This window comes from Lichenostomus cassidix, unplaced genomic scaffold (assembly GCF_008360975.1).
Source record: "Lichenostomus cassidix isolate B80296 unplaced genomic scaffold, HeHo_3.0 HiC_scaffold_33, whole genome shotgun sequence".
NCBI classification, from domain to species: domain Eukaryota; kingdom Metazoa; phylum Chordata; class Aves; order Passeriformes; family Meliphagidae; genus Lichenostomus; species Lichenostomus cassidix.
In genome coordinates, this window is record NW_028147632.1 from 993960 (window position 1) to 1020483 (window position 26524).

The window sequence follows — 26524 nt, forward strand, 5'->3', positions numbered from 1 at the left end:
GAAGGAGCAGAAGAGCAGGGCAAAAGAGGGAGCTCAGACCCTGAAAGAGAGCAGGAGGGAGATGGGACACCCAAATTGAGTTTCAAGGGGTCTGTGGGTAGGGGGAATGGTGGGAAAGGGGAGGACAGGGGAGGAAAACGTGGGGTTGGGATGCAAGAAGGGTGGTTCCCTGTCCCCCAGCACTCGATCCCTGGAGCAATTACCTGCGGCTTGGCCGGCACTGGGGGAATCCCCAAGTCCTCTGCCCATTGTGTCCATCTCACTGGTGCTCTCGAGCTCCCAGCCCGAGCTCGGCCGCCTGCTGTGCTCCGTGATGGATTTCTACCCTGCGCAGGTGCAGCTGAGGTGGTTCCAGGGCCAGCAGGAGCTCTCGGAGCAAGTGGTGACCACCGACCTGCTCCCCAACGGGGACTGGACTTACCAGCTGCTGGTGCTACTGGAAACGCCCCCCCGGCGCGGGGTCACCTACAGCTGCCAGGTGGAGCACGTCAGCCTGGAGCAGCCCCTGAGGCGGCACTGGGGTACGGCCAGAGCCCGCAGCGCCGGGGGGAGCGGGGGAGGCACTGGGGGGGCTGGCAGGGGGATTGGGCTGTGCTGGGGGGAACTGGGAGGGAGGTGGAGAGAGGCTGGTTTATAGTGGGAGAGGGGCTTGGGGGTGTGGGAGGGCTGGGAAGGGGTTGGAAGGATGTTGGGGAGGGTGGGATGAGGTTCTGGAAGTACTGGTGGGCACTGGGAGGGAGTTGGAGTGAGGCTGGAGGGGCTGGAAGGAGATTGGGGATGGAAAAGCAAAGGCTGGAATGAGGTTGGTTGTGCTGGGAAGAGACTGGGAGGGACCTTGGTGAGTCCTGATGGGGCTGGGAAGGGACTGGGAGAGGGTTTGGGGGTCCTGGGGCAGTGGGGAGCAAGTGGGAGGGGTTGTGGGGTGCTGAGAGGGACGGGAGGGGCTTTGGTGTGTCCTGGGGAGGCTGGGAATGGATCGGGAGGAGGTTTCAAGGGCTCCTGGATGGGCTGGGGCGATTGGGAGGGTGCTTGGAGGGGCTTGGGGTGTCGGTGAGAGGTTTTTGGGGGTCCTGAGCCCTGCTGACCCCCAGAGATGCCGCCGGACGCTGCCCGCAGCAAGATGCTGACGGGGATCGGGGGCTTCGTGTTGGGCTTCGTCTTCCTGGCGCTGGGGCTCGGCTTCTACCTGCGCAAGAAGGTGAGGGGGGGTCCCGGGGGTCGTGTCCCCCCTGCCCCGGAGCGGCTGTGCTCCCCCCGGGCCCCCCAGCCCGGTGTCACCCCCTTTTCTCTGCCCACAGAGCTCCTGAGCCGCCGCCGGCCGCAGCCCCTCCCCGTGGCCTCGGGCCCGGCCGGGACCCCCCGCTCTGTCCCCGCGCTGATTTTGGGGGCGTCGTGTGTCCCCCCAGCCCTGCTGTCACTCTGACCCCGCCCGGCTGCTCCCAGTGCTCCCAATAAAGCTTCCCAGTTGGCTCCGGTCGCGTTTCTTGGGGGGCACTGGGGAGGGACTTGGGGGGACCCCGCGGTGGGGCTGTGACTGGGGGGCAGAACTGACCCCGGGATGGATCGGGAATGGGGACCTTGTGTGTCCCCAAGTGTCACCCCGCTCTGGGGGGCCTTGGGAGGCAGCTGAACCCCGACACGGCACACAGCGAACCCCAAAAAAGGCGCTGAGACTCCCCTGAGCCTCCCAGAACCTCCAAACCCCATAGAAAAACAGCCCCGAAAAATAGCTCCGTGAAAATGAGCCAATGGGAGAAGGCGCTGAGCGATTCTGATCCAATCCGAGCTCGCGGCGCTGATGACTCTCCAGTTCCCAGGCAGACCCGCAGCGCCCAGCGCTCCCCACCCCAACCCCACCTGCGCCCCCCCCTCGCCCCCAGCGCTTCCCGCCAGCCCAATTTGGGGAGGGGGCGCGTGGGGGGCGCCCAGGCCTGGCCCGGAGCCCAGCGCTGCCCCAGCCCGACCTGCCCCGGCTCCATCCCGGCTCCTCCCGCGGCATGCGACGGCGTGGGGAAAAGGGGGGGAAAGGGTGGGCGCTGGGCTTGGGGGGAGGAGGAGAAGGGATGTAGGAGGAGGAGGAGGGATGAGGAAGGAGCGGGAGAAAAGCCGGAGATCCGAGGAGGAAGGAGGCAAGAGGAGGAAGGAGGAGGAGCTGCGGAAGGAGGAGTAGCGAGGAAGAGGAGGAACAGGAAGAGATTGGAGAGAGGAAGAGGAGGAGCAGCAGAAGCAGCACGGAGTTTTTTTGTCTGCCGCGGCCCCGGGAGCATCGGCGCCCCGCATGGCGCAGGTGAGGGGGAGGAGGAAATCGCCCCAAATGTCTCGGGGGTCCCCGAGCGGCGTTTTTTCTGGGCGGGTGTTTGGAGCTCGCAGCTTCCGGGATTGAGCCCCAAATCTCGTGAAGGGTCGCTGGGAGGGTTTGATTGTGCGGGGGGAATGTTTGGATGTGGCGGAAGGCCAAAGCTGAGGCGCCAATGGCCGTTTGGGGGATATTTTGGGGGCTGCAGGTGGCCATGGCCCGGTGTCGGGGTGGGAGGGGGACATGGGGCATGGGGTCCGGCCGGGAGAGCGGTGGAGGGGAAGGGCGGGAGCCCCGGAGTGGGGTGAGTGGAGAGGGGCGATGGCGGAGCTGGGGGAGCCCCGGCAGGCTGGAGAGGGGGGAGCGTGGATAAGGGGGAAGCCTGGGATCCCTGGAAGCGCAGAGCAGAGAATGAGGGGAGAAGGGACCCCTGGGACCCCCAAAGCCCCCGGATCATCCCTAAGCGAGAGCCTGGAAAATAGGGAAGCACGGGAGCCACGGGAGCCTCATGAGTGCAGCTCAGGGAGACCCTGAGGAGGCCAAAGTGAAAAGAGCAGAGAGGGGGAAATCGTGGGAGGGTTTTGAGCTGAATGGTGGTGGTTTGGGGATTTTATGGACACAAAACCGTGGGAGACTTGCAGATCTGGAGCTGGGCAGGAGGAAGCCCCAGGGCAAGGCGCTGAGCCCTTGTTTTTCCCCCAAAGCAGGATTTGTCATTGCCAAGGTGTGGCCGGATGGAGGAGGAGGAAAAGGCCCGGAGATGCTGCCCGAGGAGGAGCTGCAAACGCAGCCCAGGGAGCTGTGAGGCGGAAAGAGCCTCACTGTGCCGGGAAGGCGGCCGGAGATGCAGCCGGAGCTCGGAGCTCAGGGCGGAGAGAAGCCCCACAAGTGTGGGGAATGTGGGAAAAGCTTCAGGCAGAGATCTCAGCTCATCCAGCACAAGAAGATCCACACCGGGGAAAAACCCTATGATTGTGGGAAGTGTGGGAAGAGCTTCAGCCAGGTGTTTACCATGATGCAGCATCAGAGGATCCACACTGGGGAAAAGCCCTACGATTGCAAGGAGTGTGGGAAGAGCTTCAGCATCATCTCCAACCTCATCCAGCACAAGAAGATCCACACTGGGGGGAGGCCCTATGAGTGTGGAAGTGTGGGAAGAGGTTTCAGACCAGCTCCAATCTCCTCCGCCATGAGCACATTCACACCCAGGAGAGGCCCTTCCACTGCCCTGACTGTGGGAAGGGCTTCAAGCACAATGACAGCCTCATCACCCACCGGAGGATCCACACTGGGGAAAAGCCTTACGAGTGTGGAGAGTGTGGGAAAAGCTTCAGGCAGAAATCTGAGCTGACTGTGCACCAGAGGATCCATACCGGGGAAAAGCCTTATGAGTGCAGGGAATGTGGGAAGAGCTTCAGCGACAGGTCCACCTTGGTCAAGCACCAGAAGATCCACACAGGGGAAAAGCCCCACAAGTGTGGGGAGTGTAGGATGAGCTTTATAACCAAAACTGAGCTTGTCAAGCACCAGAGGATCCACACTGGAGAAAAGCCCTACGAGTGTGGGAAGTGTGGGAAGAGCTTCAGCCACATATCACACTTGAGGCGGCACCAGGTGATCCACACTGGGGAAAAACCCCACGAGTGTGGGGAATGTAAGATGAGCTTTAAATTGAAAACTGAGCTCGTCGACCACCAGAGGATCCACAGAGGGGAAAAGCCCTACAAGTGTGGAAAGTGTGGGAAGAGCTTCAGCCACAGGTCCAGCCTGAGAAAGCACAAGATGATCCACACAGGGGAGAGACCCTACAAGTGTGGGGTGTGTGGGAAGAGGTTTCATACCAGCTCCCATCTCCTCTGCCATGAGGTTATTCACACACAGGAGAGGCCCTTCCGCTGCCCTGACTGCAGGAAGGGCTTCAATCAAAACTCCACCCTCATCAGGCACCAGCGAATCCACACTGGGGAAAAGCCCTACAAGTGTGACGAGTGTGGGAAGAACTTCTCCAGGAGCTCTACCTTGACTGAGCACCAACAGAGGCACAAGTGAAAGAAGTGTCCCGAGTGCAGGAAGAGCTTCATTGCTGCTCCAACTCCATCCCCAGTGGGAAGATCTGCAGTGGATGATCCCCAGTGACCCCCGTTGGGCAGAGTCCTGGTGACCCCCATTCCAGGTGATCCCTGTCGGGTGGCGGGAAGGTTTTTTAATGGTCAAATTTTACTTCTTCTCCTATTCTGAGTTTGTTAGCAATAAATTCAATTCACATATCCAGTTCCGAGCCTGTTTTGTGCACAAAGGTGTTGGATGAGGGATCTCTTAGCCAGGTCCTTCTATCAACTCAGGAAGCCTTGGTTCAATTTTCTCTCTCCCCATGGCAGCTGTGCAGGGCAGTGAGAGAGCAGCTCTGCTGGGTGCCTGGCATGGGGCCAGCATCACCCCACTGCAATGTGCCATGGCCTCGTGTGGCCCTGTGCTCTGGAGCCAGCGCTGCTGTTGCTGTTTCCTTCCTGATGGTTTTCTCTTTTGCATGAAAGGCTTGTGAAGTGCCCCTGCTGTCCCTGGCGTCCCATGGGCGCCGGCAGCCGCGTCCCTTGGCCTGCTCCCCCTGGGCCGTTGCAGGGCGGCTGGCGGAGGCTGGGAGCTGCCGTGGGGGCTGTGGGGCTGCCCCGGGGGCTGCGTGCCGAGGCGGGGCCGGGAGGTGCGGAGAACTTGGTCGCTATTTGCAGAGCAATGGCGCCTTGGGCCCGGGCCCGTTGCAGGGCTGTTCCTCATGTGCGGCTTTGGCCTCGGCCAGCCCGGGGGGCACTGAGAGCTCGGGGCTTGGGCTGTGCGCTGTGCAGAGCCCGCGCCTCGCTGCCATGGGCTGTGTCAGGAAAATTAATCCACAAACGCCAGAGTTTAATGTCCAAAAAGGAGACAGAGGAGTCTTATAACTTTATTCATGAATCAAGGGAGAGGTCATGGGCATTTCCCATGAGGTCTCTCTCAAATTGATAGAGGACACAGCCTCTTTCTATCCTTATTTCCCAGCTGCAGATTCCCTGTCTCTTTCCTCATTGGCTGAGGTACTCAAGAGGTACAGATTTCCCGGAATGCCTAATTAATATACATCCCCCCATAATACAGACATCCCCAATATACATTCCCCTTTTCTTCTTCTTCTTGTGTCTCTGTTCTTGTAGTTTATTAACAGAGTTTCAGGTAAATTTAATTAGGGAAATTCCTATGGAAATCCTACCCATTGTTTCTTCTATCTCTCAGTATCAAAGTCATCTTACCAGCAGACTCAGGTCTTATCTTTACCAGCCATTTGTTTGTAAAGACACTCCCTTGTTCTTTTCAATCCCTCCCCTTTTTATTTTCTCAATAATTGTCTAAACAAACTTTAGTTATCATTGACTGGATTGTGTGTTCTTGGGTATTTTTTGGTTTCGTAATTATTTGTAGTGACATCATTTTTTGTCCTCTTATAGCTATTTCCAGATCAGTAGGCATAGCTACTACTTCCATTCCTTTAATCACATGCTGAATGAGCTGCACTAAGCAAGGTTATCAAGCATGGTAGAAAGATCAGAGCTGCTATAGCACATAAGAGGAAAAAGAGCATTTGTTTAATCCATAGACTATCAAGTAACCATGAAAACATGTCTAATTCCCATCCTTTCCACGTTTGGACTGGTCCATGAGCTAGCTTTCTTATTCCCTTAGTTATTTCTTTCACCACTTTTCCATTGTCATCTATTTGCAAACAGCAGTTTGAGGCATTTAGTTTTCCACACACTCCCCCTTCTTTTGCTAATAGATAATCTAGTACCATCCGATGTCGAAGTATCGCACTCCTCATCTGAGTGGATTGGTCAGCAAGAAGGTCAAGAGCTGTAGCTGTCTGGTAGGTTATTGTTTCAAACACAGCCTGTAATCTAATGATTCGAATTAAATTATAAATGGGTTCTCTGGCATCTGATATTAATTCATTAGGACTCCAAGTGGCTGGTCCATAGTGTTGTATAATTCGCTCTGGTGGCCGTTGTTCTTATCCCCACTTTTTTCCCCTTTAACTAGGGATATATCTATTGACTGCTTTTCTCTAATTAGATCATTGTATACCTTGATTCCTAACTGATTTCCCTGAACTTGTGGTAACAAAAAGAACAACAGTTTAATATACCCTACATAACATATCCCTGATCAGTTTAGAGGCAACCTGCAATAAGCATATTTGCCACAAATCCAATAATGCCCTTTCAAGGCCCAGGCTTCGTTAGCAAAGGGGTCTTTCCAATTTTCATCATAACGGTCCCCCAACAACAGTTACCTTACCATAAGAGTCACAATATTTGCATCTCCATGCTCGTACATGGGGTTTCTACTTACAGTTACATCCCAGATCTGTTTTGTTAGATCTGGACCAGAATCTACTAAAAAGGGTTCTGGTTCCATTCCGGTGTTGCCACTTCCAGTGATAGTCACGGACAACATGTTTCCTACTGGTAGAATTATCTCGGGGACAGGTTAAAAATAAATGGTCAAAAAACTAGTCCCTCCCCACTGCTTTACATCCTTCAAAATCCCTTTGGTAATCATGGTAGGAACACCTTACCCAGCTACCATTAGTGAGCGTAATGTGTTTGATTCCATCTGCCTCTATACTTGGAGCAATCGTAAGGAGGACAGTTGGGGGCCCAACAATCTAAAACCAAAGATAAAGTCCAGTCACAAACATTTTTCCCACATATACACTCCCTGTTGTGTTGAGTCAATAAAAGCCCTTTTCAGAGGAATGAAGTCGCCATGGACTTCCTTCTTCTTCCAAAAACCCCGTTCCGTTATGTACCTCACTTAGGGTGCTGACCCACCACTTAGGTTCGACAGCACTGCCCACCCATGGCTATTCTTCAGATCCTCCTGGCCCTTCGCAGACCCAGCAGTTATGGAGGTTAAAGGTTTTTGCTACTTCTTCTCCTAGGGTTAAAAAATGATTCTCCCACTTCTGGCCTAAAGCTAACTGACAATATATAGGTGATATTATTAAGAAAAACATTCTAATAGTATAATCTAGTAACCTAATCTAATTTTTACATTATCTTCCGCACCACTTGTGGCGAGTGTAGGCACAGAAACCACTTAACATAAAGACAGCAAGGATTTGCCCCCCCCACAGTGACTGGAGCTTTGAAAGGAGGGATACCCACACAGATTATTTCAGCAGACAGTTCATGGTAGGTACACAGGGATTCCCCTGATGTCAACGCACTGGTCACTGCTCCGGTCCGCTCCTGCAGAGAGTCAGTCATGGCTTCCCATCCTTTTCCTCCAGCTGAGATCTCCAAATCTCTGAGGCTTTAGAGGCTTTGACCCAGGTGTGATGGATTCATCCATGTTCTGCTGTCTTGACAGCTGTTTCTGTGGTCAGTAACACTTGGAAAAGTCCACGCCACTTCGCCACCAGTGGTGCTTCTTTCCACGCCTTAACTAGGACTCAATCTCCTGGCTGGATGTTGTGAACAGCCAAGTCCAAAGGCAGGATCTGTGCCAGCTGAGCTTCCTGTGGAAGAGATTTCACAAGAGACAGTATCTGGGCCACATATTGTTTTAAATATACACCACTTATCTCTACCCCCCACTAGGTTGGGAACTACAAGGATAAGGAATTCCAAACATCAGTTCAAAGGGAGATAACTGAATATCTCCTCTGGGCCTGGCCCTTATTCTTGCTAGAGCTAGTGGCAAGAACCATACCCATGGCATCTTAGTTTCTATTACCAGCTTCAATAGGTGTTTCTTTATCTCTCCATTCATTCTTTCTACCCGACCTGAGCTCTGGGAGTGCATGGGGGTATGGAGATTCCATTGTATGCCTAAAGCAGCCATGACCCCTTGAAGAATTTTTCCTGCAAAGTGAGTTCCTCTATCTGAGTCTATTGCTTCAACAATTCCGTACAGCGGAATTATTTGTTCCAAAAATACCTCAATAACCGATCCTGTAGTTGCTGAAGCAGTTGGAAATGCTTCTGGCCACCGTGTTAGCTGACATACTGAGGCGTGGATTGACTCCACAACTCAGATAGTTATGAAGTAGGTATGTGTATATTCCAGCTGGGGTGCATGGGGGGTAGCCCCTCCAAAAGCATGCACACCTCAGCAGCATTTCACTTGGTTTATATTAGGTTATAGATTACATATGCATAAAGTTAGGCAAAGCCCCTATACATATTCATTACCTATCCCCGCTTCCTACTATAATGAGTTCAAAGTTCATTTAAATATGCTCGTGCAAGCGCAGCGTCTCAGATTAATGTGGGCAAGGGTCCCAAATGATTAATGAGGGCGTAATCTATAGTCTTCCTCATGATAAACTCTTCACCCTGTTCCCTTGCGCATGCTCCCCTGGTTGTTGGTCCAAGTCCAAGCCTGAGAGCCAACTTGTACCAGTTCTGGGGTCCGAGAGCAGGATGTTCGGTCACACTCCGTAGAGTTTCTCAATTATTTGGCTCTCTTCTGTCTATCCTCCCCGATACTAGGTAGGCACAAAGTCATTAAGCGAATAATAAATTGTCTTCAGCAAGCAAATCATAGTAAATCATTATCCAATCTCTGGCCTTCTAAATCAGTTCAAAACTTATCATTATTATTATTATTATTATTATTATTATTATTATCCAGCTTCTAGTTCTTTTAAATTAATAATTTCTATTTTACCCTAAATCAGTCCCCCCTTTTTATAAAACTAGTAAATTCTTTTACTACTAAATGGATTCTTCTTCTAGCAAGCTTCTGCGATAACTATCTCTCAATGCCTTACCATGTACATTTGATAAAGTAGTTTAAATGGATAGCCTCTTTAACATCCTACAATTCCAAACAAATAGCAGAACAGATAACACAAGACTAATACCTACCAAAATTTGTAAAACAATCATGGGCTGACATAATGTATTAAGGATACCAGTTGCAGTAGGTGACCATCCAAAAAGCATATCCCACCAGTGGTGATCAGCATCCTTTCTTGCTCCTTGTAACACTCTGCTTATTTCCTCTGTATCATGGTGAATGGTTATTAAAGTTTTCTTTCAAATTTTTGAATTCTTTTTAGGATGTTAATTAAGTGTTCATGTTCTACCAGTTGTCTTACCAGCGTAAGGTTCATCCCAATAGGTGTTGATGATAATTCATGATACATTCTGTAATTGGATTTTATCAATTGGTAAGATACAACTGGTGCCAAATACAAAAAGTCACACCCAATGATCTTCACAAAATTACAAATACAAAAATTAGAATGATTCCTAACATCCAAAGTAACATTGTCATTATCTATTTTTATGAGAACACACATTGTTCTTAAGCAAACACAACCCTGACCAATATATACAAGTACTGTTTGCTGACTAGTATCCGGGTGAACTTCAAAGTGGCAAATGCTTTGCTCAACATCTAAGCATATATCTTTGGCATTAATTGTGTTACTGTCACAGATAAACCCTTGTTGTTCTCATGTAATGTGTGATTCTAAATTTGCAGTTTGCCAATTTTTAATAAAACATATTTATTTTGAAATATTAGTGTGGTTTTTAAATGCTAAATAAAATCGAAAAAATGGCTAAAACTGTAATAGAAGAGGCTTTTTCATATTGAAAACCAGGTTCTATTTTCCTGCATCCCACCTGGATTTTTTCATTAGTGATACCAGATAGGGTCATGATCCACTCCTCTCGATTCCAAACCCATTCAGGTGAGTGGTAAATTTCATCATCATGCATTACAATTATAGCCAAATCCGGACGGCTGTCTATAGGGTAGTTTCCTGAAAGCTGGTATGCCCTATGAGGGCTTGTGACCAAGGCCATTCAGCATTGCCCTGGTTGAAAGTACCTCCTTTTTCTTGAAGTACGGTTATAATTGTGAGAACACCAAAGAAAGTAACTTTTCTAATTGCATTCATTTAACCTGGGTAAATTTCAATTTCAGTTCATTATCGTTAGAAGCCATTTTCCAAGGGGTCCTTGGAGCCTTCTTCACTCGAGTATGATGAATCCAGGCGTTCTGTTCTTTGATTTTGACCGCAGTGAAAATGGTAAGGAGTACTTGAAATGGTCCTTCTCACTGTGGCTCCAAAGTTTTCTCTGTAAGAGACTTAACATAATCTCCAGGTTGAATGTTGTGTACTGGGCTGTCTAGGCCCCAACTCTGAGTTCCAGGCACATGCTTTTCAATTTTCCTGAGTTGCTTACTCAAGGCCACCATATAGGCGGTCAGTGTTTCCTCCCCAGCTTGGGTGGATAGTCCTTTCTGTACTCCGTATGGTCTCCCATAGAGCATCTCAAAAGGACTTTATTTTTCTTTACTTCTGGGTTTAGTTCAGATTTGTAATAATGCAAGTGGAAGAGATTGGGGCCAGGGTAAATTGGCTTCTTGCCCCAATCTCACAATTTGCTGTTTGATTAGGTGGTTCATTTTCTCCACCTGACCACTGGACTGTGGGTGGTATGGGGTGTGAAGCTCCCAATCTATGCCTAAATGATGGCTAACTTGTTGTACCACCTTTGTAATGAAATGTAGTCCTCTATCTGAGGACATTGTGGCTGGAACTCCAAAGCGTGGTATTGTTTCTTGTAACAATACCTTGGTTACCTCCCAGGCTTTGACAGTTCTAGTGGGAAAGGCTTCTGGCCATCCTGAAAAGGTATGTGTTAATACCAACAAGTACCAATACCCCCCTTTTCTTGGGAGTTCAAAGAAATCAATTTGCCACTGCTGTCCAGGCCCATTCCCTTTCCCAATCTGGCCAATTTTGGTTTGGGGATATTTTTAGGGCTAGTCTGGAGGCAAAGGTCACACTGTCGGGTTACCTGTGTGATGGTAGCATATAAATTTCTGGCAATAATTCTTTCAATTAAATATTTGTGTAGGCCATCTATTCCCCAATGTGTCTTTGGGTGTTCTGTTCTTACTAGTGCTCACACTAAATAAGAGGGAATGACCAACCTCCCCTGTTCAGTAATAGCCCAACCCTCTTCATTACATGACCCACTCTGATCTTCGATTTGTTATTTGTCTTCTTTGTTATAGGTTGGCTTACCTTCTAGGGAGATCTGGCCATCTGGAATTAAAGCCCCTTCAGCTGTCACCTCACCTTTCACTGCTTCTTTTGCCTCTCTGTCCACCAGACCATTTCCTTCTTCCAATTCTGAGCTCACTTTCTGGTGTGCCTAGATGTGCATGATTGCTACTTTTTCAGGTAGCTGGACTGCTTCCAACAGCCGGGTTATCTCTTGTGCATGTTCAATGTTTTTTCCTTGTGAGTTCAACAGTCCCCTTTCCTTCCAAATGGCTCTGTGTGCATGTACAACTCCAAATGCATACTTTGAGTCTGTATAAATGTTTATCTTTTTCCCTTTGGCTATTTCCAAAGCATGGGTTAAAACAATTATTTCAGCTTTCTGGGCAGAAGTGTTTATTGGTAGGGGTCCAGATTCTATTACCTTTTTGCTGGTGGTGACTGCATACCCTGCATGTCGCTTTCCACTGATGACGTAGCTGCTTGCATCGGTAAACCAGGTCTCTGCATCATCCAAAGGTGTATCCTTCAGATCTGGATGACTAGAATATGTGGCTTCAATAGTTTCCAGGCAGTCGTGGTGCACCTGCTCCCCGTTGTTTCTGCTGAGGAAAGAAGCTGGGTTGACCATGTTGGTGACCACTATTTCCACATCGTCCTGCTCCACCATGATGAGTTGGTATTTCAGGAACCTCTGTGGGGAAAGCCACTGTCCGCCTTTCACTTCCAGCACTGCAGACACTGTGTGGGACACTAACACAGTCATTTTCTGGCCCAAGGTAAACTTGCGTGCCTCTTGGATGTTTAGCACGACTGTTTAGCCCTGAGGCACCCTGGCCATCCTTTGGCTGCTGCGTCTAGTTGCTTAGACAGATAAGCAACTGCCCGTCGATATGGGCCCAGGTCTTGTGCTAGTATTCCCAGGGCAATCCCCTGCTTCTCATGAGAAAAGAGAAAAAATGGTTTCCTCACATCTGGAAGTCCCAAAGCTGGAGCTGACATCAGGGCATTCTTCAGTTGTTTCAAGGCCCTCATGGCCTCTTTCTTCCACTGAAGATCTCTGCTTTCCTTTTTGATGAGCTCATACAAAGGTTTTACAAGGACCCCATAACTAAGGATCCAAAGCCACACCATCCCGTCATCCCCAGGAAAGTCCATAGCTCCTTTACAGTTAAGGTTTTTGGGGTTTGGCAAATGGCCTCTTTCTGGTCTCGTCCCAAAGTTTGCTGCCCAGCACTGATTTCATAGCCCAAATAAATTACTTTTGGTTGTACTACTTGAGCCCTTTTCTTGGAAACCCTGTACCCTTGGAGCACCAGGAAATTTAGTGAACTTATTGTCCAGAGTACACAGACTTCTTCTGAACACAGAGAGGGAGGGATGGAGGGGACACTGGAGAATTAAGCTGCCACAGGCGCCCTGCCGCCCCCTCCACCACCTCCATCCGCCCGCAGCGAGCCCCGAGCCCCGGCACAAGGCAGCGCGGCTCCCACCTGCGCTGGGACAGCCTCTCCGAGCTCCGCCGCCGCCTCCCCGGGCTCCGCCCGCTGCCGCCGCTCCCGGGCCGCACACACGCTCCCACCATGGCGCCGCTGCTGCCCCACTAAAGCCCTGCCTGCCTGCCTGGGGGCGACACCGGCGCCGGCCTTGTCCCCGCTCGCTGGCACCGAGCAGCAATTGCGCTGGGACAATTCCGAGTGACAGCACAGCCAGCCAAGGGCAGCGAGGCGCGGGCTCTGCACAGCGCACAGCCCAAGCCCCGCGCTCTCAGTGCCCCCCGGGCTGGCCGAGGCCAAAGCCGCACATGAGGAACAGCCCTGCAACGGGCCCGGGCCCAAGGCGCCATTGCTCTGCAAATAGCGACCAAGTTCTCCGCACCTCCCGGCCCCGCCTCGGCACGCAGCCCCCGGGGCAGCCCCACGGCCCCCACGGCAGCTCCCAGCCTCCGCAACGGCCCAGGGGGAGCAGGCCAAGGGGACGCCAGGGACAGCAGGGGCACTTCACAAGCCTTTGGTGCAAAAGAGAAAATCATCAGGAAGGAAAAAGCAACAGCAGCACGGGCTCCAGAGCACAGGGCCACACGAGGCCATGGCACATTGCAGTGGGGTGATGCTGGCCCCATGTCAGGCACCCAGCAGAGCTGCTCTCTCACTGCCCTGCACAGCCGCCATGGGGAGAGAAAATTGAACCAAGGCTTCCTGAGTTGATAGAAGGACCTGGCTAAGAGATCCCTCATCAAACACCTTTGTGCACAAAACAGGCTTGAAATTGGATATATGAATTGAATTTATTGCTAACAAACTCAGAACAGGAGAAGAAGTAAAATTTACCATTTAAAACACCTTCCCCCCTACCGACGGGGATCACCTGGAATGGGGGTCACCAGGATTCTGCCCAACGGGGATCACTGGGGATCATCCCACTGGGGATGGAGCTGGAGCAGCAATGAACCTCTTCCTGCACTTGGGACACTCGCAGGGCTTCCCTCACTGGTGCCTCCGTTGGTGCCGAGTCAAGTGAGATTTTGTATAGAAGCTCTTCTCACATTTGGGACACTCGTAGGGCTTTTCCCCAGTGTGGATGCGCCGGTGCATGATGAGGTAGGAGTTGTACTTGAAGCCCTTCCCACAGTCAGGGCAGCGGAAGGGCCTCTCCTGGGTGTGAATGCGCTCATGGCGGAGGAGATTGGAGCTGGTGTGAAACCTCTTCCCACACGTGGGACACTCAAAGGGCCTCTCCCCCGTGTGGATCTTCTTGTGCTGGATCAGGGCAGAGCTGTACCCAAAGCTCTTCCCACATTCCCTGCAATGGTAGGGCTTTTCCCCAGTGTGGATCACCTGGTGCTCACTCAGGTGTGACATCTGGCTAAAGCTTTTCCCACACTTCCCACACACGTAGGGCTTTTCCCCTGTGTGGATCCTCTGGTGAACAATGAGCCCAGATTTCGAGCTAAAGCTCTTCCCACATTCCCCACACTCGTAGGGCTTTTCCCCTGTGTGGATCCTCTGGTGCTCGATCAGCTCACATCTCCGCCTCAAGCTTTTCCCACATTCCCCACACTTGTGGGGCTTCTCTCTGCCCTCAGGCTTCTCCCCCAGCTCCGAGCTCCGGCTGCATCTCCGGGCCTTTTCCTCCTCCTCCATCCGGCCACGCCTTGGCAATGACAAATCCTGCTTTGGGGGAAAAACAAGGGCTCAGTGCCTTGCCCTGGGTGTTCCTACTGCCCAGCTCCAGCCCTGCAAGTCTCCCAGGGGTTTTGTGTCCATAAAAACCCCAAAACCACCACCATTCACCTCAAAAGCTTCACAGAATTTCCCCCTCTCTACTCTTTTCACCTTCCCTGCACTCATGAGGCTCCCGTGGCTCTCGGGCTTCCCTATTTTCCAGGGTCCCGCTTAGGAATGATCCGGGGGCTTTGGCGATCCCACGGGTCCCTTCTCCCCTCATTCTCTGCTCCGTGCTTCCAGGGATCCCAGGCTTCCCCCTGATCCACGCTCCCCCCTCTCCAGCCTGCCGGGGCTCCCCCAGCTCCGCCATCGCACCTCTCCGCTCACCCCACTCCGGGGCTCCCGCCCTTCCCCTCCACCGCTCTCCCGGCGGGACCCCATGCCCCATGTCCCCCTCCCACCCCGACACCGGGCCGTGCCCACCTGCAGCCCCCAAAATATCCCCCAAAGCCCCACTGGCGCCTCAGCTTTGGCCTTCCGCCACATCCAAACGTTCCCCCCGCACAATCAAACCCTCCCAGCAACCCTTCACGAGATTTGGGGCTCAATCCCGGAAGCTGCGAGCTCCAAACACCCGCCCAGAAAAAACGCCGCTCGGGGACCCCCGAGACATTTGGGGCGACTTCCTCCTCCCCCTCACCTGCGCCACGCGGGGCGCCGATGCTCCCGGGGCCGCGGCAGACAAAGAGCTCCGCGCTGCTTCTGCTGCTCCTCCTCTTCCTATCTCCAACCTCTTCCTGCTCCTCCTCTTCCTCTCTCCTCCTCCTCCCGCGACTCCTCCTCCTTCCTCCTCCCGCCTCCTCCTGCTCGGATCTCCGGCTTTTCTCCCGCTCCTTCCTCATCCCTCCTCCTCCTCCTCCATCCCTTCTCCTTCTCCCCCCAAGCCCAGCGCCCACCCTTTCCCCCCCTTTTCCCCACGCCGTCGCATGCCGCGGGAGGAGCCGGGATGGAGCCGGGGCAGGTCGGGCTGGGGCAGCGCTGGGCTCCGGGCCAGGCCTGGGCGCCCCCCACGCGCCCCCTCCCCAAATTGGGCTGGCGGGAAGCGCTGGGGGCGAGGGAGGGGCGCAGGTGGGGTTGGGGTGGGGAGCGCTGGGCGCTGCGGGTCTGCCTGGGAACTGGAGAGTCATCAGCGCCGCGAGCTCGGATTGGATCAGAATCGCTCAGCGCCTTCTCCCATTGGCTCATTTTCACGGGGCTATTTTTCGGGGCTGTTTTTCTATGGGGTTTGGAGGTTCTGGGGGGCTCAGGGGGGTCTCAGCGCCTTTTTTGGGGATCGCTGTGTGCCGTGTCGGTGTTCAGCTGCCTCCCAATGCCCCCAGAGCGGGGTGACACTTGGGGACACACGGGGGTCCCCATTCCCGATCCATCCCGGGGTCAGGTCTGCCCCCCAATCACAGCCCCACGGCGGGGTCCCCCCAAGTCCGTCCCCAGTGCCCCCCAAGAAACGCGACCGGAGCCAACTGGGAAGCTTTATTGGGAGCACTGGGAGCAGCCGGGCGGGGTCAGAGTGACAGCAGGGCTGGGGGGACACACGACCCCGTGTGACTGGAGTGTGAAGGATCTGCTGGAAGTCCACAGCACTTCAGCAACCAGGAATGAACTCAAAAGAACCCTCACGGGTGGACTCTAGGAAGGGGACAGTGTCAGTCCAGGAGCACAGGGCTGGCAGGGTGTGGCTGTGTCCAGGGCTCTGGAAGAGACGTGGTGCTCTGCTGGGACTGACATGCCTGTGCCTGGGCAGTTCAGCCGTAGCTGTCCCCTGTCCCTGTCTGTGTCCCTTGTTCCTGGCTGTGTCCCCTGTCCCTGTCTGTGTCCCTTGTCCCTGTCTGTGTCCCCTGTCCCTGTCTGTGTCCCTTGTTCCTGGCTGTGTCCCCATCCCGTGTCTCTCCTGCTGCCAGCTCAGTGAGTGGCACACAGGCTGAGGGTCCCTCCTCTGTTCCCTGGGCGTCGGGTGGGAGATGTGAGGGCTGAGCCTGCTCAGGACAGCTCCATCCTCACGACGAACTGCTCTTTCCAGCTCCAGGCCAGAGGATCAGATCCCACCTCAAGTTTATCGTGGTGCTGGTTGTGCTCCTAGCCCTGGTTGTGGCTCTGGGGGTGTCCTTGGCTGCTGTGTCAGGTAAGGGAGGAGCAGCAGCCTCAGCCCAACCCCTCGGGGCACTGCTGGCTCACTGCTGCCTGAGGGGAGAATCCTCAGACATTCTTCTCCATTTCCCTCTGCAGGGAGAATACACAGAGAGACTCCAGTTACTCCAGTTAACCCTGCAGCTCGGGTGCTGCTGGCCTGTCCCCATGGCTGGGTTGGGTACAACGGGATCTGCTACTTCCTCTCGAGGCATCGTCTCTCCTGGGATCAGGCTAAGGCTCGGTGCTCCGAGCTCGAGGCTTCCCTGGCTGTGCTCACTGGCAAGGAAATGGTGAGTGAGGGGTTTGGGGGGTTTGGGAAGGCCAAGGGGACCCTGGGGTGCTCCTGGGCTAGGAGTCCATTGTTTGCTCCTCTCTCCTTGCCAGGAGTTCCTGTTCTGCCTCAGCAGGAATGTTGATTCCTGGCTCGGGCTGCACAGACAGGGCCAGCGGCTGCAGTGGGTGGATGGCAGCAGCTTCAGCTCCTCATGAGTCCTGGGGGCACAGGCAGGGCCTGGGGGCACAGGCAGGGCCCTGGGGGGCACAGGGCTGCTGGGACTGTCCCTTGTGAGCAGCACTGTTTCTCCTGCTGGGGAGGACAAAGCACAACCTCTTTCTCTGCTCCTCCTTACAGGTTAAAGATCCTTGGCAATGGAGAGTGTGTGTTCCTGCGAGAGGGAAAGTTTAGGAGTACAACCTGCACAGATCACCTGCACTGTCTGTGCAGCAGAGCCCAAACTGAGCTGTAACTGGGGATGGAGGAATTACCTTCTCTGTGCTGAGCACTCACAGCTTAGCCTCTTCTTCCCCCCAGCACGGGGATTTCCTTCCTCAGCTGCAGCACCTGCCTTGCACTGACTCTCAGGGTCACCTCGGTGCACTTTGCAGAGTCACCTCAGTGTTTGATCTCAAGGAGATGAATCTGTAGGAAGAGGAGATGATGTGGAAGCTGATCTGTGGCTGCCTGGGCTGGGTGTTCCTGTGTCCCTCTGGAGCCGTTCCAGGAATCTTCCTGTTTCTCTTGCACTACATGTTTCTACAGTGACCTTTTATATATATATTGATATGGAAAGGGATTTCAAATATGTTTTTCCAGCACTTGCAGTGTATTTATACACTAAGCTTGTATCTCTATATTAAAATATAACACTGTGAGTGTAGACCTACACGTTCTTCTAAAACTGTATTTGTACACTGATCTTATATATATATTACCATATATTAATATAACACTCTGGATACAGAATTACATGTTCTTCTAACATTGTTTTTACACACTAGCTTTGTACATGTATATGAAAATATAACACTGTGAGTATAGACCTACATGTTCTTCTAAAACTGTATTTGTACACTGACCTTATATATATTAGCATATATTAATGTAACACTCTGGATACAAAATGACATGTTCCTCTAACATTGTATTTATATACTAACCTTGTCTATCTTGATATAATACTGTGGATACAGAACTACCTGTTCTTCTAACATTGTATTTATACACTAATCTTGTATATATTGATATAACACTGTGGATACAGATTTGAAACATCTGCTGCCATGGTAATGTGACCTTTGTGGGAGCAGAGTGCAAAATAATGCCAGGGTTGTGATTGGAACCCACAGGTGACATTCCCTTAGGAGTTGGACTTGATCCTTGTGGGTCTCTTCCAACTCAGAGGATTTTGTGAGATGTTGTTGTGTGACCCCCATCAGTATGTACAGCGCCAATGTCGCTGTTATTGTTGTATTCTTTATAATATTCTTATTTTTTTATTAAATGCTTATGAAGCATCCCTGTGTCCCTCGTGTCCCTTGCCCTGCTGCCCCTGCCCCGGGGGCTTCAGCCGAGCCAGAGCCTCTTCCCAGTGCTCCCAGTCTGCCCGTGCAGCCTCCAGCAGCCAGCGAGGCCTTCAGCTGGGCCGGCAGAGAGGAGCTGCTGGGAGCTCCCAAATCAGTTTGGTTCCGTTTGTCCTTCCCAGCCTGGGGAACAACGATTTGGGAGTTTTCTGCCCAAACCCTGTCCGTTCCTCCGCTCAGCTCAAGAGGTTTGGGGAGATTTTGGCTTTTTGTGGGAAATCAAAGCGATGTGGGGACAAGGCGGGATTGTCCCTCAGCTGTGTTCTGACCAATCAGAGCTCGAGAACGAGGAGTGGCGGCAGAATCAGCCAATGGCAATGGGGGGGGCGGGATCTCAAAAGACTATATAAAGAGGACACTGAGCGGCAGGAATCTCCCCTTCGGCTTTTTTAAAATGTCGGAGGAGAAAAAGGCCTGGAATGTCTCGGGCCGTGCTGGAGGCCAAGGAACCGCTGCTGCTCTGTACCGGCGGGAGGTGAAAACTGCTGTGACACTGTCCTCCTCACCCTGGTGTCCCTCGACAGCACACAATGCCTCAGGAACAGGCTGCTCCAGCAGGGATCCCCCACAAGTCCCGCCAGCAGCCACTTCCATGGCTCTGCAGGAGCTTCCCATGGCTCAGGGTCTCTCTCAGGCATCCCCTGCTCCGGCCTAGGCTCCTGCTGGGGCTGCAGGGGAGTCCCTGCTCCATCCCGGCCTCACCCACAGCTCACACCGAGCTGGACATGCAGCTCCAGGTCACACCGAGCTCCCGCCGGTTCAGGGCAGCAGCGATTCTTTGTCCTCCTGCCCGGGCTGGGACATTGCAGGGCTGAGGAGCCGAAAAGAGAATTTCGGCCACAACCCCGGGATTGTGCCTGGAGCGACCGGGGCGATTCTGTCGTTGTGTAGAGCTCTTCCACCTCACTCCCATTGGCTGATTGTTCCGTCACTCCTCATTCTCGTGCGCTGACTGGCCAGAGCGGGGACAAGCACCGCCCTCGGTGCCGCCCCTTGTACCGCCATTGCTGGAGGGTCAGTGAGGGCTCGGGAGCGGCAGCGGCCGGAGCGCCGTGAGGCGGCGGAGCTCGGAGGCGGCGGAGCTCGGAGGCGGCGGAGCTCGGCGGTGACCCAAGCGCAGCGACCCGGGGACAGGAGAGACACCTCTGTTCTACCGACAGCAAGCGGGACGAGCCAGCGCTGCTCCAGCACCGCCTCCTGCCGAGGCAGCAGCGGCAAGGAGACCGCGGGCAGCCGCTCCCTCAGCGGCCTCAGGCCAGCGGCAACACGGTGCCACAGCCAGGGAGGGAGGGAGGGAGCCACCACAACCCCTCCATCCCCTCCATCCGCCCGCAGCGAGCCCCGAGCCCCGGCACAAGCCAGCGCGGCTCCCACCTGCTCTGAGGCTGTTTTTGAGCTCCCCGGGGGTCTCCAGAGACTCTCCGGCAGTGCCGACTGTGCTGCACGAGCGATGCGATGTGAGAGGAACGGCGTTTGTGTTTCCCTCCCCGAGAGCAGCAGTGGGTGCTGCAGAGATGTGCAGAGATGGGAGAAAGGAGGTGATCCGGACGAGAAGCGGGCAGTGAATTTGACTCAGACTCATCCCCCTTGCTGTGTCACTCCCGGGCTGTTTTATTGCACAGTCCTTCGGATGAGAACGGGCTGAGCAAGAAGCTGCAGGAAGGAAGCTCTGCTGCCCTGAACAGGCTCGGCGTGACCTGGAGCTGACGGCGCTGCGAGCTGCGGATGAGTCCGGGATGGAGCAGGAATTCCCCTGCAGCCCCGGCAGGAGCCCCGGCTGGAGCAAGAGAAGTATTCCTGTCTATTTCTGCCCTGTTTCCGTTCACATTTATCCTTCTTTGTGCACATTTTTATACACTTTTACCTGTTCTGCTAGTTAATCTTTTAGCTCCTTGCTCCATGCAGCATCTTCAGAGGAACTGAAAATTCCTGTTCTCTGCCCTTGATCAGTCTGTAAATTTTCTAAGATTCTGTACCTGTTTAGAAGTTACCACTCCGTTTCCCACCACAGTGTGGCAAGGATTCTGCTGGGGAAATCCTGACACACCCAGAGCGGGCAGTAATTGATCTCTGGCTCACCTTTATCCCTGGCCTGGGTGAGGTTTGATAAGGTCAGTGATAAAGCAGCTGACGACAGGACTTTATTTATTCCTCTGATCCTGGGTTGGCTCTTTATTCTCAGCAAAAACTGGGAGCTCTTTTCCCCAAACCAGTGAGGATTCCTGACAGATTTTACTGAGTTGTAAATTAAAAATAGAATTAATCCTTTTTCCTTTTCCAGTACCTTGTGGCCAATGTGGAGTGGGTAAATCCCACAGAGTTCCCAAAGCCTTGCTGACTTGTCCCACTGTTCTTGCTATAAAATGGGACCCTCTGGCTGAGGACATTCCTGGAGGAGTTCCAAAGTGTGCAATGATTTGATTTAGCAATATTTTCACTACTGCTTTTGCAGGGAAACACTTCTAGCCACCTGGAAATTGCACCAATTAAGACAATTATCACTCTTAATACACAGAAATTCTTTGAAGTCAATTTTCCAAAAACCTCATTGGGAATTTCCAGATTTGAGAGCCCCAACACTTTATTCACAGTATTGGGGTTATTTCTTCTACATGTGCCACACTTCTGAGTCTTTGAAGGAACAATTTCAGTTATTTTGGAATTAAATCCTGTCTTAGAACATGTCTAGAATTTAACACTTCAGTTCACTGACAAACTCTTGCACCATGCTCAGGTTTAATAACTGGTGGAGTGATCTCTTGTCAGGAAACCAAAAATGTGTGCTCCTTTTCTCTGCGGCTGTTTTTGGCCCTGGGAGCCAAATAATTTCATTATTTTCATCCTGTTTGGTTCTCTGTTGTGCTCTGCAGTGCAGAACGGAAACTTCAGCTGGTTTTGCACTTCCTGTAGTCTTAGATCAACATGAACTCTGCTGATAACAAAGCTCTCTCTGCTCAGAGTGCACTAAGGCAAACCACACTTAGAATCCCTCCAGATCTTTACTTTTCTTTCCCTCAGTTGCAATGTCCATGTTAAAGCAACCATTTAGTCCTTCTGTGCTGAAACAACTCATGGCAGAGCAGAGCATTAGATTAAATAACCTCATTCAGGGTGGTCAGTGCAAATCCTGCAATGCATTTTCTGTTGAAAAAAAACCCAGTTACTTCTTTCTGTGTTGTTTCCAATCTGGGTTCTCAGTCAGGCTTGCCTTTAAACATAGCTAGGCTAGAATAAACTTCTTGTGATTGTCTGGAGTGTTTCTGATTTTGGAGCCCAACAGAAGCACAGCAGGATTTTGAATTTCAAAGGTAATTTCCTGTCCCACTGTACAACAGGACCGAGCTCAGTCAGTGGCTCCTCTGGTGTCCCAAACCCTTCTGTCCCACCTGTGTCCCACAGACCTCAGGCTCTGTCCCAGAGAGAATTTTGGGATCCTGATTTAGCAGCTCCACGGCTGTGACTCCTCACTAGCAGCTGGGCCATCCTTGGCTCAGAACACTGATCTGTTCAGGAAAATTGGCAGTGACTCCTCCCTGAGCCACTGGGAATTGTGGTGGAACACCTTGGGAAAGATTTTGGCTCTCAGAAGTGAATAATTCAAAAGATCCCTGGGACCTGCCAAGCCCAGAGCCAGAATTACCAGTGTTTCCTTTTGTTTTTGGAGCACAGCCCAAGTATGATTAGCCAAATCAATAAAATCTTTATGGGTAATTTCAAAACTCCAGATCATAATCAATAATTCCTGATCCATGCCCTGAACATGCCAAGGCAAGTCTGCAACTCCCTCACAGTTTGTCTCCTGCTCAGTTGAATTTAACCTTGGGAATTTCAAAATCCAGAACTTTAACATCAGAGAATTTCAAACCCTTTTTCCAGTAAATTTCCTCCTAATAATGACGTTCTGGAGAGCTGGGCAGGTGCAAAAATCCATTAATTTGCCATCATTTCCCCACTTTGAATTCAATTAGATGGAAAAGGTGCTCATTTCACTGACAGTTGTGACAAAATCACCACTTCATTCCCCTTGCAGGGTGTTTAATTTGGAATAAACAGCTCCTGTGCCTACCAAAAATCCCAATTTTCCATTTCCCAGAGGCAGAAACTTCTGGTTCTCTTCACAATTTCTCTGCTCTTGCCAGGAGAAAGAGCTGGGAGGAGTCCTGGGTTTCACCTGAGGATCCCAAAGTCCACCCTTCCACAAAATGCACTTGGATTTGCTCCCAATCTTCCTAATGAAGGTTGAAGAACTGAAACCCAAAGCAATCCTCCCCCTCCCTGGTAGCTGATTTCATCTTTAATTGCTATCACTGTGAATTTTGTCATCTCCTGAATATTTGAGGCTTTGTTTGGGGTCAGATTTACCACTCATGAAATGTCAGGAGTTTCACTCTCAAAAGCAGCAGTGCTCTGGAATCGCTGCTGTTTTACTCTAACATTATGACAGGCCAGCGGCAACACGGCGCCACAGCCAGGGAGGGAGGGAGGGAGGGAGGGAGGGAGACGGGAGAAGGAAGCCGCCACAGCCCCCCTGCCGCCCCCTTCATCCCCTCCATCCGCCCGCAGCGAGCCCCGAGCCCCGGCACAAGGCAGCGCGGCTCCCACCTGCGCTGGGACAGCCTCTCCGAGCTCCGCCGCAGCCTCCCCGGGCTCCGCCCGCTGCCGCCGCTCCCGGGCCGCACACACGCTCCCACCATGGCGCCGCTGCTGCCCCACTAAAGCCCTGCCTGCCTGCCTGGGGTCGACACCGGCGCCGGCCTTGTCCCCGCTCGCTGGCACCGAGCAGCAATGGCGCTGGGACAATCCCGAGTGACAGCACAGCCAGCCAAGGGCAGCGAGGCGCGGGCTCTGCACAGCGCACAGCCCAAGCCCCGCGCTCTCAGTGCCCCCCGGGCTGGCCGAGGCCAAAGCCGCACATGTGGAACAGCCCTGCAACGGGCCCGGGCCCAAGGCGCCATTGCTCTGCAAACAGCGACCAAGTTCTCCGCACCTCCCGGCCCCGCCTCGGCACGCAGCCCCCGGGGCAGCCCCCCGGCCCCCACGGCAGCTCCCAGCCTCCGCCAGCCGCCCTGCAACGGCCCAGGGGGAGCAGGCCAAGGGACGTGGCTGCCGGCGCCCAGGGGACGCCAGGGACAGCGGGGGCACTTCACAAGCCTTTGGTGCAAAAGAGAAAATCATCAGGAAGGAAAAAGCAACAGCAGCACTGGCTCCAGAGCACAGGGCCACACGAGGCCATGGCACATTGCAGTGGGGTGACGCTGGCCCCATGCCAGGCACCGAGCAGAGCTGCTCTCTCACTGCCCTGCACAGCTGCAATGGGGAGAGAAAATTGAACCAAGGCTTCCTGAGTTGATAGAAGGACCTGGCTAAGAGATCCCTCATCAAACACCTTTGTGCACAAAACAGGCTCGGAACTGGATATGTGAATTGAATTTATTGCTAACAAACTCAGAGCAGGACAAAAAAAAAAATTTGACCATTTAAAACACCTTCCCCTCACCCAACAGGGATCACCTGGAATGGGGGTCACCAGGATTCTGCCCAACAGGGGTCACTGAGGATCATCCAGTGCAGATCTTCCCACTGGGGATGGAGTTGGAGCAGCAATGAAGCTCTTCCTGCACTCGGGACACTCGCAGGGCTTCCCTCACTGGTGCTTCCGTTGGTGCTGAGTAAAGTTAGACATGTCTGAGAAGCTCTTCCCACACTCGGGACACCCATAGGGCTTTTCCCCAGTGTGGATGCGCCGGTGAGTGATGAGGATGGAGTTGTGCTTGAAGCCCTTCCCGCAGTCAGGGCAGCGGAAGGGCCTCTCCTGGGTGTGAATGCGCTCATGGCGGAGGAGATGGGAGCTGGTCTGAAACCTCTTCCCACACGTGGGACACTCATAGGGCCTCTCCCCGGTGTGGATCTTCTTGTGCTTGATCAGTCTGGAGCTGTTGCTGAAGCTCTTCCCACATTCCACGCAATTATAGGGCTTTTCCCCAGTGTGGATCACCTGGTGCCGCATCAGGTAAGATCTGTGCCTGAAGCTTTTCCCACACTTCCCACACTTGTAGGGCTTTTCCCCTGTGTGGATCCTCTGGTGTGTGATCAGGTTGGAGCTCTGGCTGAAGCTCTTCCCACACTTCCCACAACCATAGGGCTTTTCCCCAGTGTGGATCACCTGGTGCCGCATCAGGGTGGACATCCGGCTGAAGCTCTTCCCACACTTCCCACACTCGTAGGGCTTTTCCCCTGTGTGGATCATCTGGTGTGTGATCAGGTTGGACATCTGGCTGAAGCTCTTCCCACACTCCCCACACTCATATGGCTTTTTGCCTCTGTGGATCCTCTGGTGCTCGATCAGCTCAGATTTCCACCTGAAGCTTTTCCCACACTTCCCACACTCGTAGGGCTTTTCCCCAGTGTGGATGCGCCGGTGGGTGATGAGGGTGGAGTTTTGCTTGAAGCCCTTCCCACAGTCAGGGCAGCGGAAGGGCCTCTCCTGGGTGTGAATGCACTCATGGAGGAGGAGACTGGAGCTGGTCTGAAACCTCTTCCCACACGTGGGACACTCATAGGGCCTCTCCCCGGTGTGGATCTTCTTGTGCTTGATCAGGTTGGAGCTGTGGCTGAAGCTCTTCCCACATTCCACGCAATCATAGGGCTTTTCCCCTGTGTGGATCACCTGGTGTGTGATCAAGTGTGACATCCGGCTGAAGCTCTTCCCACACTTCCCACAATCATAGGGTTTTTCCCCAGTGTGGATCACCTGGTGCTGCATCAGGTTGGACATCTGGCTGAAGCTCTTCCCACACTTCCCACAGTCATAGGGCTTTTCCCCACTGTGGATCCTCTGGTGCCGGATAAGATCAGATCTCTGCCTGAAGCTTTTCCCACATTCCCCACACTTGTGGGGCTTCTCTCTGCCCTCAGGCTTCTCCCCCAGCTCCGAGCTCCGGCTGCATCTCCGGGACTTTTCCTTCTCCTCCATTCGGCCATGCCTTGGCAATGACAAATCCTGCTTTGGGGAAAAAACAAGGGCTCAGCGCCTTGCCCTGGGGGTTCCTCCTGCCCACCTCCAGCTCTGCAACTCTCCCAGGGGTTTGTGTCCATAAAAACCCCAAACCACCACCATTCACCTCAGAACCCTCACAGCATTTCCCCCTCTCTGCTCTTTGCACTTTGGCCTCCTCAGGGTCTCCCTTCCCTGCACTCATGGGGCTCCCGTGGCTCCCGGGCTTCCCTATTTTCCAGGGTCCCGCTTAGGGATGATCCGGGGGCTTTGGGGGTCCCACGGGTCCCTTCTCCCCTCATTCTCTGCTACGTGCTTCCAGGGATCCCAGGCTTCCCCCTTATCCACGCTCCCCCCTCTCCAGCCTGCCGGGGCTCCCCCAGCTCCGCGATCGCCCCTCTCCGCTCACCCCACTCCGGGGCTCCCGCCCTTCCCCTCCACCGCTCTCCCGGGGGGACCCCATGCCCCATGTCCCCCTCCCACCCCGACACCGGGCCGTGCCCACCTGCAGACCCCAAAATATCCCCCAAAGCCCCACTGGCGCCTCAGCTTTGGCCTTCCGCCACATCCAAACATTCCCCCGCACAATCAAACCCTCCCAGCGACCCTTCACGAGATTTGGGGCTCAATCCCGGAAGCTGCGAGCTCCAAACACCCGCCCAGAAAAAACGCCGCTCGGGGACCCCCGAGACATTTGGGGCGACTTCCTCCTCCCCCTCACCTGCGGCATGCGGGGGGCCGATGCTCCCGGGGCCGCGGCAGACAAAGAGCTCCGCGCTGCTTCTGCTGCTCCTCCTCTTCCTCTCTCCAACCTCTTCCTGCTCCTCCTCTTCCTCTCCCCTCCTCTTCCTGTTCCTCCTCTTCCTCTCTCCCCCTTCCCCCTCCCGCCTCCTCCTGCTCGGATCTCCGGCCTTTCTCCCGCTCCTTCCTCATCCCTCCTCCTCCTCCTCCTCCATCCCTTC

The 26524-nt window shown here is 53.4% G+C and overlaps 5 protein-coding genes and 1 pseudogene across 5 annotated transcripts in view; 3 read left to right on the plus strand and 3 right to left on the minus strand.

Moving 5' to 3' along the window:
• LOC146421339 (uncharacterized) overlaps positions 1 to 14560 on the minus strand; it is a 30258-nt gene extending 15698 nt beyond the window's left edge. The window contains exon 1 of the mRNA XM_085047497.1: positions 13697 to 14560. Coding sequence (XP_084903623.1) covers positions 13841 to 14497 — 657 coding nt within the window. The 5' untranslated portion in view covers positions 14498 to 14560 and the 3' untranslated portion in view covers positions 13697 to 13840. The remainder of the gene's footprint in view (positions 1 to 13696) is intronic.
• LOC146421328 (uncharacterized) overlaps positions 1 to 26524 on the minus strand; it is a 238099-nt gene that overhangs the window by 131654 nt on the left and 79921 nt on the right. The window lies entirely within an intron of this gene.
• Positions 1 to 26524, plus strand: part of LOC146421331 (uncharacterized) — a 144333-nt gene that overhangs the window by 89074 nt on the left and 28735 nt on the right. The window lies entirely within an intron of this gene.
• On the plus strand, positions 251 to 1470 carry LOC146421341 (class II histocompatibility antigen, B-L beta chain-like). Its single transcript, XM_085047519.1, has 3 exons — positions 251 to 521; positions 1092 to 1198; positions 1299 to 1470. Exons 1-3 carry the CDS (start codon positions 314 to 316, stop codon positions 1305 to 1307), a joined length of 324 nt encoding a protein of 107 aa, XP_084903645.1. The 5' UTR covers positions 251 to 313; the 3' UTR covers positions 1308 to 1470.
• On the plus strand, positions 3141 to 6451 carry LOC146421342 (uncharacterized; annotated as a pseudogene).
• LOC146421343 (uncharacterized) overlaps positions 23981 to 26524 on the minus strand; it is a 95707-nt gene continuing 93163 nt past the window's right edge. Inside the window, exon 2 of the mRNA XM_085047426.1 lies at positions 23981 to 25568. Coding sequence (XP_084903552.1) covers positions 24213 to 25541 — 1329 coding nt within the window. The 5' untranslated portion in view covers positions 25542 to 25568 and the 3' untranslated portion in view covers positions 23981 to 24212. The remainder of the gene's footprint in view (positions 25569 to 26524) is intronic.